The sequence below is a fragment of the Periplaneta americana genome, chromosome 2, assembly GCF_040183065.1.
Source record: "Periplaneta americana isolate PAMFEO1 chromosome 2, P.americana_PAMFEO1_priV1, whole genome shotgun sequence".
NCBI classification, from domain to species: Eukaryota; Metazoa; Arthropoda; class Insecta; order Blattodea; family Blattidae; genus Periplaneta; species Periplaneta americana.
In genome coordinates, this window is record NC_091118.1 from 189,226,021 (window position 1) to 189,241,037 (window position 15,017).

The 15,017-nt window shown below is 36.6% G+C and overlaps 1 protein-coding gene across 1 annotated transcript in view; it reads right to left on the reverse strand.

Moving 5' to 3' along the window:
* The window catches only part of dve (SATB1_N and homeodomain domain-containing protein dve), a 540,584-nt gene that overhangs the window by 80,381 nt on the left and 445,186 nt on the right, over positions 1-15,017 (reverse strand). The window contains exon 3 of the mRNA XM_069819175.1: positions 4,831-5,025. Coding sequence (XP_069675276.1) covers positions 4,831-5,025 — 195 coding nt within the window. The remainder of the gene's footprint in view (positions 1-4,830; positions 5,026-15,017) is intronic.

The following is a 15,017-nucleotide window of genomic DNA, read 5'->3' on the forward strand; positions in this document are numbered from 1 at the left end:
CAGTGTGTTAATCAGTTTCTCTGTCAACTAATCAATCATCCAGTTGCTCATTGTGTTAATCAGTATCTGTCATCAACCAGTTAATCAGTCAGTCACTCAATTTGTTAATGCATTTGTTAATCACTTGGGGTGCTATTCATAAACATTTCACTAGCCCACGCTACGAGCGTGCTAAACTAGCCCCGGCTATCGACTGATTACTTGTACGGGATTCATTTCATATCATATCGCTAACACTGGTTTATGAATACGAAAAATGTTAGTTCGCTGATCATCCACCGGAAGCCCGCCCTAAGATTGTCTATGAATATGGCCCTTGGTTACTCAATGTGTCATTCGGTGTCTGTCAATTAATCAACAGTCACTGAATGTGTTAATCAATCCGTTTTCCCATCAATTAACCAGTCAATCACTCAGTCTCTCATTGTGTTGATCGAGCAATCAGTTTTTCAGTAAATTAATCAATCAGTCATTCAGCCAATCGCCCAATATATCAAACAACCAATTAATCAATCAATCAGTTAAAAGTAGGCAGTCAATCAACCAATTACTCAAATAGGGTTATTATTATGATAAGCGGAGGCCAACATACTTGAAAATGCAAATAGAATCACTCTAGAAGGTCACATAAAAAACGGTCTGGAAAATTTTATCTTTGTAACAGGCTATGGGTCTCCAAACTTAAAACCCACCCTACTAAAGTGTCGTGGCCAACTCAGATGGGCAGGGCATAGTTGCGCCCCACGGTCAGGTAAGATGCAGCAGATGAAAAAGAGTCCCTGATTTGTGGGCACAGTTGCGCCCCGTTCCCATCAGGTAGAGAAAAGGGGCATGGCATAGTTGCGCCCTGATGAAATAGGTAGAGAAAAAGACATTACGGGAACTCAGCCTCGTAATTAACCAACCTTATTGATTTCTTATTCGATTTAATATTCATTAAAATGAACATCATGAAGTTGGCAGTACTTTATTAACTGTTTTTCTTCTGTTCATGCAGTGATTATCGATAGCCTACCGTAAAAATGAACATAATGAAGTTGGCAGTACTTTATTAACTGTTTTTCTACTGTTCATGCAGTGATTTTATTTTTTTTATTTTAGTTGGTTATTTAACGACGCTGTATCAACTACTAGGTTATTTAGCGTCGATGAGATTGGTGATAGCGAGATGATATTTGGCGAGATGAGGCCGAGGATTCGTCAGAGATTACCTTGTATTCACATTACGGTTGGGGAAAACCTCGGAAAAAACCCAACCAGGTAATCAGCCCAAGCGGGGATCGAACCCGCGCCCGAACGCAACTTCAGACCGGCAGGCAAGCGCCTTAACCGACTGAGCCACGCCGGTGGCTTTCATGCAGTGATTATCGATAGCCTACTGTAAAAATGAACATGCATCGCCTACAAGTTCTCCAGAACAAGTTCCTGCGTACTGCAACAAATGCCCCCTGGTTTGTAAGAAATCAACTGCATCAAGAATTGGGAATTCTTCCACTAGAACAGTACATCCATTCAATGTCAAAATCTTTCTTCAACAAACTTCCTGGTGTTCCTGGAGCTGTGACATATAACATTGGAGCAAGATCTTGTCAGCCATCTCGACTTAAAAGGAAACTTCCTCAAGACATCCTTCTTAGTGATACTGACGACTCTTCATAATTTAACACAGAAAGTCATCATATTTTTGTTCACATAATTCACAAAAATGTTGAATTAATTAATTTAAATTAATTAGAGGAGCCTTTAGAGCCAAACTCAGCATGATATTCTGCATGTGATATTCCATAATTTAACAGTGGTCTGTATAGCAAGTTTGCTGGTCGACCAATATTAAACATAAAAAAAGAACATAATGAAGTTACCAGTACTTTATTAACTGTTTTTCTACTGTTCATGCAGTGATTATCAATAGCCTACCGTAAAAATGAACACCATGAAGTTGGCAGTACTTTACTAACTGACATATTCAAATGAGTGAGCAGTTTGAATATGGGGCCTTAGCATCTTGACATTTTATTAGTGATTTTCACACCGTCTGTGGCATATAGTGAGGTTAATTTAAAATAAAATGTTAAGTTTAGTGAAAAGGGTAAAGAGTTAACAATTCACAATGCTTTCAAGTTTCAATTTTCGAAACCCTGTACCGTAGGGTTAAGATATCGGTGTACAAACAAAAAATGCAGTTCATTTATTGTGTGTGATCGATAAAAAAATGTGTTATTTTAAATAGCAAAATTGATCATACGCTAGGCCTACCTGATTTCAATGCAGCTACCATTATAATATTTTTAAGTAATTTATTTATTTTGTGTACTATGTCCATCGGGGCGCAACTATGCCATGTCCATTCTGCTACCTGATTTCTTCGGGGCGCAACTATGCCATGCCTAGGCCTCCCGATTGACCGCGGGGCGCAACTGTGCCATACCGACTCAGAGATCCGTGGTTTGTTGCTCCATGTAACTTTCGCAGTCGGATGCTATTCATTTAATCTCATCAAGAACATAAGCAAATGGTTTCCAACTCAACTAGTTCACAACGGACAGAGTAGCATGCTGAAAATATCTGCCCAAAGTCACCTCCTTTGAACAAAAATTTCATTTAGACACACAGGAATTTGAATTCGGATCTCCAGCATGAAAAGTCGAAACTTTAGCCATTCTGTATCATCTTACTGCCTGAATAGCTTCTGTACTAAACTAAACAAAGATGTACAATATTGTAACAGAGACGAGCATTGCTTCTAACAAGGAGCCTGTCCAGGCTACATTGATGACCCGTGCTGCTGCAAACCTCACAAAGAGAATTACAGCCGAATATGTGGAGATAAGCTGAGGTAACTGTTCTGGGAACGGACACGTGTGTCGCACGGACTGGATATGCATCCAGGTATTGTGAATTGCTTATACTGGAGCCCACATTCTGCCCTTATGAATTCACCCTCGCTTGCATACATTGAGTCACACTTGAAGGTCTCCTCGCATAACGCGGCCGGATCCCAGGACGACAACGTGCGGTTAGACAAAGTCTGTCCAAGCTCCGGCACTTACACCAGCGAGCTTGTATGGCTTGTTCTTGGCTTGCAGGCTATTCAAAGCAATTATGCTTTGCCGTCCGGGTTTAGTGTATCATTTTAGGTACACTAGCACTGAGCTTCTGCAAAAAAAAAATTGTCAAAGAAATCAATTTTCTCTCTTAATACGAAAATTTTCATTGGTCAATTAGGAAACTGATAGCAAGAGATTTTTTGCCTCTAAGTCTTATTTGAGGTACAGGAGCAATTTTTATCGCTGCATCTTAACTCAATAACGATTAAAGAAAACACGGCAATTTTACTTGAAGCAAGTAGAGCGATAGGTTTGGAAGTAAACCCCGAAAAGACGAAGTACATGATTATGTCTCGTGACCAGAATATTCTACGAAGTGGAAATATAAAAATTCGAGATTTATCTTTCGAAGAGGTGGAAAAATTCAAATATCTTGCAGCAACGGTAACAAATATAAATGATACTCGGGAGGAAATTAAACGCAGAATAAATATGGAAAATGCCTGTTATTATTCGGTTGAGAAGTTTTGTCATGTAGTCTGCTGACAAAAAAATCTGAAAGATAGAATTTATAAAACAGTTATATTACCGGTTGTTCTGTATGGTTGTGAATCTTGGACTCTCACTTTGAGAGAGGAACAGAGATTAAGGGTGTTGAGAATAAGGTTCTTAGGAAATATTTGGAGCTAAAAGGGATGGAATTACAGGAGAATGGAGAAAGTTACATAACGCACTCAGCTTCTGCAAAAAGAAAAAATGTCAACGAAATCAATTTTCGGTCTTAATACGAAAATATTAATTGGTTAATTAGGAAATTCATAGCAAGAAATTTTTTGCCTCTGAGTCTTATTTGAGGTACAGGAGCAATTTTTATCGCTGCATCTTAACTCAATAACGATTAAAGAAAACACGGAAATTTTACTTGAAGCAAGTAGAGCGATAGGTTTGGAAATAAACCCCGAAAAGACGAAGTATATGATTATGTCTCGTAACCAGAATATTCAACGAAATGGAAATATAAAAATTGGAGATTTATCTTTTGAAGAGATGGAAAAATTCAAATATCTTGCAGCAACGGTAACAAATATAAATGATACTCGGGAGGAAATTAAAAGTAGAATAAATATGGGAAATGCTTGTTATTATTCGGTTGAGAAGTTTTGTCATGTAGTCTGCTGTCAAAAAATCTGAAAGTTAGAATTTATAAAACAGTTATATTACCGGTTGTTCTGTATGGTTGTGAAACTTGGACTCTCACTTTGAGAGAGGAACAGAGATTAAGGGTGTTTGAGAATAAGGTGCTTAGGAAAATATTTGGAGCTAAAAGGAATGGGGTTACAGGAGAATGGAGAAAGTTACACAACGCAGAACTGCACGCATTGTATTCTTCACCTGACATAATTAGGAACATTAAATCCAGACGTTTGATTTAGGCAGGGCATGTAACACGTATGGGCGAATCCAGAAATGTATATAGAGTGTTAGTTTGGAGGCCGGAGGGAAAAAGACCTTTTGGGAGGCCGAGACGTAGATGGAAAGATAATATTAAAATGGATTTGAGGGAGGTGGGATATGATGGTAGAGACTGGATTAATGTTGCACAGGATAGGAACCGATGGCGGGCTTATGTGGGGGCGGTAATGAACCTCCGGGTTCCTTAAAAGCCAGTAAGTAAGTAAGGATGTATGCAAATTGGGCTCAAATATCTTGGAGACGTATTTCCTACAACAAAACATTGCAAACTTCCATAAGACATGGCTCTGAATGCCAGTCTGACACTGACCTTTGGCCGCTGAGGCGCTATCCCTGGGGTAGCCGAGCCTATGCAGGGCGACCTGCACCAGCTCCTGAAACGCCGTGTTGACAGGGATGATGACGTAGCTGTCCGTCTCCACAACGGGTTTCCTCCTCCACATTAGTCGCGAGTCTTCCAGTGCCGACACGGCCTCCACCACACAGTGCACGGGCAGCGACTTGCCTGCAACACCACAAGAGAATGCCATGCTTTTATTTTATTTATTTATTTTAGTAGGTTATTTCACGACGCTTTATCAACATCTAGGTTATTTAGCGTCTGAATGACATGAAGGTGATAATGCCGGTCAAATGAGTCCAGGGTCCAGCACCTAAAGTTACCCAGCATTTGCTCATATTGGGTTGAGGGAAAACCTCGGAAAAAACCTCAACCAGGTAAGTTGCCCCGACCGGGAATCGAACCTGGGCCACCTGGTTTCGCGGCCAGACGCGCTAGCCGTCATGCTTTTATTACTTACTGTATAGACAACCAACACGTATAGTACTAAAACTGATGTACTGTACTATGATTTAAGGTGAAATAATGGTGAAAAATTAAGAAAATCCACTTTTTTGTGTTTATGTTTGAAATTATATTCATATCTTTTAGTTTCATAATATGGTTTCATTTCATATTTGAGAGCTCTATATGTGTAATAGAGAGAAAAAAGAAACTGCAAAAATTTACAGAATGCTCCCTGTGGTTAAACAAAAGAATCCCGTTTTAAGCTACGCTACGGTTTTTTTACGGCGATCATCGCCGGGCGCACATCGCTGGCGATTGTCGCCTGGAGTTGCTAGGAGTTGAAATGGATGCGCGCGGTTTCTTTACAGCGAAGATCGCCAACGTAGATCGTTGAACGCGACGCAGATCGCTGAAGGTTGCTTCTGAAGCAAATTCAGGACGCTCATCGACGCGTACATGTTCAATAATCGATATTTAGAGAAGGCCATGTAGAAATATTGAATCGAGTTATGGCAGCGAAACAAATAAGAATTGACAGCGATGTACTACGCTGATAAAGAAACCTCTTTCTGACGATCTTAGCCAGCGTTTATAATCGCCGTCGATGATCGCCGTAAACAAACTGTAGCTATAAATCCAAAACTTTCACCGTTTTAAGGTAGTACCATCCCATATAATTAAATATGGCGTATGGCCAAACATAAGTACCGTGAGTTAGTTGAGAGAAATGCTTTTTTTATGCTGTTTTTCTCGACTTCAAAAATTTAAACAGTTTCCTGAATATAAAAAATATGCTCCTTGCGCAACAGTTATTGTGAAATTTGTCTGAAACTTCTCACAGAGGTCAATTAAATGCTGATAATTAAAATTTAATTAGCATTTATATGAAGTATTAAGTGGCTTCGCGGCATATTCATATTGCACTTAATTTTGCTGTAATGGTAAATTCATAAAATTTAAAAATGTAATGTAACTCTTTATTTAGACTGAGCTCAAAAAAACTGATTAATTTTTATTTCTATAACTATTTTCAAGCTGTTGAGCAATTAGCCCTAATAGCACCAAATTTTGTAGAAATAATAGCATTGTAGGCATGTTTATGTAGTTTAAAATTAATAAATTTTCGATGAAAATGGTAGAAGTTTGAAAAATCATTTTTGAGCGTTCCTCTGTTCCCTTAACACATCTATATTATTATTATTATTATTATTATTATTATTATTATTATTATTGGCCTCTGGCTGTTGTATAGCACACTGAAATTGTAGTAAATAAATAAATTACTATTATTATTATCATCATCATTATTATTATCATCTTAACACCAAATATCATAATGAGATATAGGCCTAGATGTTCTTTGGAAATTTGAAAAATTCATTTAATTTTATTACGTTGTATTTTTTCAAATTTCCAAATATATATAATTCCCAGACTAACATAGGAAAGTAATTCTAGTTACCTAATGTAAATTATGTCTGTTGCCTGTGTAAAAAGAAATTCAATCAAATCCTTGCACTACATAGTTTATGAGAAAAATCGGCACCTATATTTTAGTGTTTTTATTTTTTATTTTTTGGTCACAAGACTTTTTTTTTACGTATTCTACTATAGTAATCCATAGTGTAAGGAAGTAAAATTATATTATATCCACGAGTGTAAAGTTAGATGCCCAAGGCGAAGCCGATGGTGAAATTTTTCCACGAGCGCATACAATCTGTTTACTTTCGCCAGATATACTATATTTGATCTATTATTAGTATCTAAATTTAATTTTAAATTGTAAGTTTTTCTTTGTAATGTGTTGTTTGTGAAGAAGTTATAAATGAGTGAGTGAGTGAGTGAGTGAGTGAGTGAGTGAGTGAGTGAGTGTTGCTAATGTGTTGATTATCATGGAGAGAGTGAATAAAACCATTGTTTAGGTTGCTAAGGGTGATGAAATAGATATCAGCTTAGATCATATATGTAACAGATAAGTCGGCCTTATAGGCTTTGACGTTAACAACTTTTATCAGGTTTACTATGCTGCCATCTAGTTGTTACATAAGGACTTACGTCATAATTCCCATTTGAATTGCATTGGCGACTGTACTGCCATCTCGTGTTGGTTTACGGCGGACGGGTGGCGATCCTGGCGGTTGTTCTCTTCAAAGTGCTGCCGATTTTAACATAGCGATGAGTTATCTGTTACATATATGATCTAGGATATCAGTCATTGATGAAAATATTGATATGTTCACTAGAATATTAAAATTTATAGGGGATATTCATCAGTGTTTTCCTAATCTATCTTTAAAATTTTTAATGGATACCTTTAACAGTAGATGAGGTACTGAGCAAATTAGTGGTGCTCGAGAAACAGCAGAATGCGCATTTCACTCATGCTGGAAATGCAATGCGAGTCTATAGCCACGGATGCTAATAGCTGAAGAAATACATTTTAGAAACGCATATTTTTGCAATCTACGTCCTCCCAAGGTGATATTTTGGTTGTAGCAGTAACTGCATCTTTTTACTTTTGCCATTAATATTGAGCAGTCGAAAGAGGCTTTGCCTGTCAAGTGACAGGGCTCGGACGGGGGGGGGGTAAAGATTTGAATACATTTGCGGGGCCGGTAATTCTCCGCCGCGAGTAATCTATCAGGTTGTATATGGTCACATTGAAACTGCCTCTGAGTTAATACGACTGATCATCTGGCTGTTGCTGAAACATTGCAATCTATCAATCAACCGCGGGCCAGCTATATCGAACCAGCGAAGTGTTCCAAGTAAACATGAATCCATTGCGAATGCAGTCCATTCCTCTCCAGCACTGCATCAAATTAATAATTTGAATATCTAATAGACCAAATGGGCCCTCCTTCGGCCTGCACTGCAATACACCTCTATCAGTCCTTTTGTATTACATCAACCGACCTTACATATTGGCCAATTTCGTATTTGTACAGTTGAGCATCACTTAAATTTCCTGGAGTTTCAATTATTGACTTCTTAAAGAAAGAAGTTTGATTTTACTTTACTCACAATGTTGATAAATTTACAAAATCTTGGTAAATGAAATATTTTAATTTCAGGATATCTGTGAATAAAAACGCATTAACCATTAAAGAACTTGAAACATTAAAATTATTCTAGATAGAAACATTATGGAATATATTAGCGAGTTTGTCCTCGGATTTAATAACAATTGAGACAGGGAAATCAAAAACTCCCTACCTCCAATGAACCAAATTTTACAGGAGAGAGAAAAAACTTATTATTTCTTTTACTAACTTTAAATATTATACATTTATCTGCAACGAGACAGAAACTCTTGGCCACGTGTTGGGCTTTTGTCGGAAAGGAGAGTTATTGCGTAACAACAGGCATCATAGAGTCCGTGGAGCTATCGCCTGTCTTCTTCGGAACAAGGGTTGGGAAGTTCATGAAGAGGTCCACTGCATTTCTGAAGATGACTCTCACAGAAGAGCAGATATAATAGCAATAAACAGGCAACAACAAAAGGCTATTATCATAGATCCAACTATACGCATGGAGGTTGATCAGGAAAAGCTCATCAGGTTGATCAGGAACCTTGTATTCCCTACCTTAGTGCCAAGTATAACATCCCTCTCTTCAATTGGTCAGCGACAGGTTTTTTTTTTTTGGTGCTTGGAGTTCTTTACCAAAATTTACATATCATTTTTTAAAACAATTATCAATATCATCCTTTGAAATTCAAAAAATCATCTCGCAAATTCTCAAAGATTCCCTGCAGATTATACAATTTCATTTATACCACTCAGAAGGCCTTAATTAAGGATATGCTAATTTTAAATAAAATCTTTTTTTATCAGTATAATTTAGTAATCTTCTAAGATTTTATTTTACAATTGATAATCAATGGTGCTTAATTATTACACTTTATTTTTATAACACTATTCATATTTAATTAATTGTATTTGTTTGCTATTCATTTCCGGATCCTCGTGGTCATCCTTAATTAAGGCCGGATGAGTTTTTCTTTTTCTCTCTATTGTGTAAAATTATATTCTTTATGAATTAAATACTTGAAAACCTAAATCTTTACATTATCTTACGCTGCAATTTAAAATAAACACTGCTGGAGTTAGTGGTTTTCTGAATTCCACAGTGTATGAATTAAGAAAAGTGAATAAATGTGAGCCATGTGAAGAAAAAAAAGATAAGTATATCATAATTCCCTTATGAAACATTGGAATATACGAGAAAATGGAAGTTTATTATTAAGATTAACATTGCTACATTTTTTTTAAATTTCAAATATATGAGACAGAAAATCACAAATTACCATAAAGCACATCAAAATACACAAATAAAACCACAAACAATATTAAAATGTTAACACAGTCTCATTCATGTTACAGATTCTGTTTTTTTCTCTCGCCCTCATGTTCTTCCTGTGCATCTAGATTCTAGATTATTATTGTCCGCAAACATAGTCGCTTTAATCTTTAAACCTGACATAAAGAGAATGTCGTCGCTTCACAGCTTGTGAACTACACTTTTAATTTCTTTCAGTAACGCTCCCTACAAACTGCTGAGCCATTTATACCCGAACCCACGATTTCAGAAGTCGAAATTGCGATAGAAAATCTGAAAAAGTACAAGTCTCCAGGTATCGATCAAATTCCAGCAGAATTAATACAAGAGGGTGGGAGTGCATTATATAGCGAAATTTATAAACTTGTACTTGCTATTTGGGAAAAGGAAATTGTACCAGAACAATGGAAGGAGTCCATAATTGTACCTATTTTTAAAAAGGGGGACAAAACCAACTGTGGTAACTTTCGAGGAATATCACTTTTGTTGACGTCGTACAAAATTTTGTCCAATATTCTTTTGAGGAGATTAACTCCGTACATAGATGAAATTATTGGGGATCATCAGTGCGGTTTTCGGCGTAATAGATCGACTATTGATCAGATTTTTTGTATTCGGCAGATAATGGAGAAAAAATGGGAGTATAAGGGTACAGTACATCAGTTATTCATAGATTTCAAAAAGGCATATGACTCGGTTAAGAGGGAAGTATTATATGATATTCTTATTGAATTTGGTATTCCCAAGAAACTAGTTCGATTAATTAAAATGTGTCTCAGTGAAACATACAGCAGAGTCCGTATAGGTCAGTTTCTATCTGATCCTTTTCCAATTCACTGCGGGCTAAAGCAGGGAGATGCACTATCACCTTTACTTTTTAACTTCGCTTTAGAATATGCCATTAGGAAAGTTCAGGATAACAGGCAGGGTTTGGAATTGAACGGGCTACATCAGCTTCTTGTCTATGCAGATGACGTGAATATGTTAGGAGAAAATACACAAACGGTTAGGGAAAACACGGAAATTTTACTTGAAGCAAGTAAAGCGATCGGTTTGGAAGTAAATCCCGAAAAGACAAAGTATATGATTATGTCTCGTGACGGGAATATTGTACGAAATGGAAATATAAATATTGGAGATTTATCCTTCGAAGAGGTGGAAAAATTCAAATATCTTGGAGCAACAGTAACAAATGTAAATGACACTCGGGAGGAAATTAAACGCAGAATAAATATGGGAAATGCGTGTTATTATTCGGTTGAGAAGCTCTTGTCATCCAGTCTGCTGTCCAAAAATCTGAAAGTTAGAATTTATAAAACAGTTATATTACCGGTTCTTCTATATGGCTGTGAAACTTGGACTCTCACTCTGAGAGAGGAACATAGGTTAAGGGTGTTTGAGAATAAGGTGCTTAGGAAAATATTTGGGGCTAAGCGGGATGAAGTTACAGGAGAATGGAGAAAGTTACACAACACAGAACTGCACGCATTGTATTCTTCACCTGACATAATTAGGAACTTGAAATCCAGACGTTTGAGATGGGCAGGGCATGTAGCACGTATGGGCGAATCCAGAAATGCATATAGAGTGTTAGTTGGGAGACCGGAGGGAAAAAGACCTTTAGGAAGGCCGAGACGTAGATGGGAGGATAATATTAAAATGGATTTGAGGGAGGTGGGGTATGATGATAGAGACTGGCTTAATCTTGCACAGGATAGGGACCGATGGCGGGCTTATGTGAGGGCGGCAATGAACCTTCGGGTTCCTTAAAAGCCATTTGTAAGTAAGTAAGTAACGCTCCCAACTTTTCGATACTTGCTCTCAAAGTTTTCCAAATAAACTATATGTGAATTTAAATTCTAAGCTTAATTTATATTATTTATTAATATTAATTATAATTTATATTGACATAGTCTACAGCAAGGAAATGATTTCAATGTAAAAACTTCACAATGTCCTACTGCATGTAATTAATTGAGAGTAGCATATAATATTTTCTTCAACATTTGGGTATCAATGGTTCCAATAAATAATAATGCTCGACGAACAATGAAAAAGTAGGGTCTATTACTTTAAAATAATTAGTACCTACCAAGTAAAATGAAATACTTACTTACAAATGGCTTTTAAGGAACTCGAAGATTCATTGCCGCCCTCACATAAGCCCGCCATCGGTCCCTATCCTGTGCAAGATTAATCCAGTCTCTATCATCATACCCCACCTCCCTCAAATCCATTTTAATATTATCTTCCCATCTACGTCTCGGCCTCCCCAAAGGTCTTTTTCCCTCCGGTCTCCCAACTAACACTCTATATGCATTTCTGGATTCGCCCATACGTGCTACATGACCTGCCCATCTCAAACGTCTGAATTTTACGTTCCTAATTATGTCAGGTGAAGAATACAATGGGTGCAGCTCTGCGTTGTGTAACTTTCTTCATTCTCCTGTAACTTCATCTCGCTTAGCCCCAAATATTTTTCGAAGCACCTTATTCTCAAACACCCTTAACCTATGTTCCTCTCTCAGAATGAGAGTCCAAGTTTCACAACCATACAGAACAACCGGTAATATAACTGTTTTATAAATTCTAACTTTCAGATTTTTTGACAGCAGACTAGAAGATAAAAGCTTCTCAACCGAATAATAACACGGATTTCCCATATTTGTTCTGCGTTTAATTTCCTTCCGAGTGTCATTTATATTTGTTACTGTTGCTCCAAGATATTTGCATTTTTCCACCCCTTCGAAGGATAAATCTCCAATTTTTATATTTCCATTTCGTACAATATTCTGGTCACGAGACATAATCATATACTTAGTCTTTTCGGGATTTACTTCCAAACCGATCGCTTTACTTGCTTCAAGTAAAATTTCCGTGTTTTCCCTAATCGTTTGTGGATTTTCTCCTAACATATTCACGTCATCCGCATAGACAAGAAGCTGATGTAACGCGTTCAATACTGTGTTCGTTTTTTGTTGTTTCGAAATTACTGCAATTTTTTTTTCTTCAAATACTGTATAAAATCATATAAAAAAATTATGCTTTACAAACCACTACTTTATGAAGTATAACTGAGTAAGCCTTTTTTTTTTTTGTATTACAATTGTCAAATATAGACACTGATAATAACTGTGTTTTTTTTTTCTTTCTGCTAAGTGTTTTTATAATGTCCAAAGATCTATTTAATTAAACACTAGAAGCGCAGAATAGATTATTGTACACCCATCCAGTTAAGTACTGGTAAGAGCAACGCTTGAATGATGCAGTCCGCACAGACAGGCAATCCCCGCACATAACTGCACATTTAGGCCCGATTGTATAAACCATTTAATCTTAGATCAGAGGTTAAATTGATCCTTGTTTTAGCTGAACTTGGAATTTCTTGTTGTATAAAGTCTAATCTGAGATTAATTTGTCTCAAACTAAAGTCAACTTTGACTGAAGAAATTTCTCCGATTAAGTTAGATGATCCAAGTTCAGTTATTTATTTTCTATTTGAAATATACGAGTGACAGATTGTGCAAATAAAATATCCATTATTATTAATATTAATAGATATGGTAGGTACATTTACATATATTTCTTTCAATTTCTTGCCTTAATACACAAACAATCTTATATTTTATAAGGCTCTATCGTGTTCAGCAGTATCAAATAACATATCCTATAATTATATTATGTTTATAACAACCATTAATTATTAATGGATATGATAGGTACATTCATAAATTTTCAATTAACTGCATTAGTAAACGAAAATTGTCGTTTTATAAAGCTTTATTATGTTTAGCAGTATCAAACACCATAACATGATAACAACTCGGACAACAGTCAACCTTCTTCTTATTGTCCGCCATTATTTACATTGCACAAAACAAACCAGTGTCTCCAACAGAGTGTACGGAAAGTCGCCAAAAAGTAGTTGTAAAGTCGCTAGATTTCTCATTATCAACAAAGAAAGATTAAATTTTGTCACTATAGGGTGCTAAAAAGGTCACTAAATCCCTATTTAAGCAATATAAAAGTTAACAGAAATTGTTGTTGAAAAAGAGTTAAAGTCGCTAGATTGGCAACACTGAACAAACCTGTATAACATACGAGACGATAAAAGTCACCCTCGGCTCCCTTTATTGCGCATGCGCTATCGGTGAAGAAATTCCGCTTCCGGTGTGACGCTGAGCCCCGTTGTAAGCATAAAAATGTTTTATTTACCGCAGTAATTGTGAACTGGATTTCTTTTACTTTCATTCGAGATTGATGGATTAGTTTTCAAACTTCTGTAATAATGCCTGTGGTATGCAAACATTGCAGTACCATATTTAGTAATCAGTCGAATTTAAACAGGCATTTAAGACATGTACATAAAATAGAGCACGTGAACATGATATCGTATCAGTAATATTATATCTTTCTCTTGTAAAATTTCCAGTTTTGGAATTACAAGGTTTTGATCGCCACCCGACGATGAGCCATTAGTTTCACTGTCATTAATATAACCCAATTTATCATTGTATTCCCGTTCACTGCACTTTCAGTGGGGACAATTTTCTTTATTAAGCATTTATCCATTATCAGTAGTTATATAGCCGTTGCTAATCAATTAACGAGCACACACCTACGACGACGATCATAACAAAAAAAATCAACCTAAAAACGAGTGTTGATAATGGTTAGTTTTAAATTTTGGGTAATTAAGTAGTAATCATCAGCCAGGCCATCTTCCCGTAATAGAGATCCAGGATAGATACATTACCAAGTATATACATATATTTTAATAATTGTGTAGAAACAAACCATCGACAGGTCGTATCGGCCAGGCCATCATCTTACTACAACGGAGATCCAGGGTGTAAAGTGGATACTGGATGACAAGTTAATCATACATATACAAACGAAATTTAATAAAAGAAAATACATATGATAACGAAGGTGCCTTGACCTCTATTGCGAGAATATGGAGGCCTGGCTGATTATTACTACATAATTACCATACACTGTTAATTAACTGTTAGCTCTGTGTTATTTCCGCTTGGTAAGACTTAGGACCATTACTGTTCGTTCCCAATAGTTCATAGATTTGAACTGAACTACAAAAATGTGGATCATGGATAGAGAAATGGAGCCACTCTGTTGCATGTGTGAAGATTCACCGATCTCAAATTCAGGAAAGATAGCGGCATTGTGAATTGCTTTACTAACATGTTCGACAGCTGACCTCCTCTATCAGTGATTTAGATGGATAAAAACATTTAGGGCCTACAGGAACTCATAAAGTTAGTGGGATGTTTCCTAATTTACCATGATATTTAAAATGCTATTGTTCTAAGGGTGTCCCGATTTGTTCTTTTGGATGGTTCCTTGTCCAT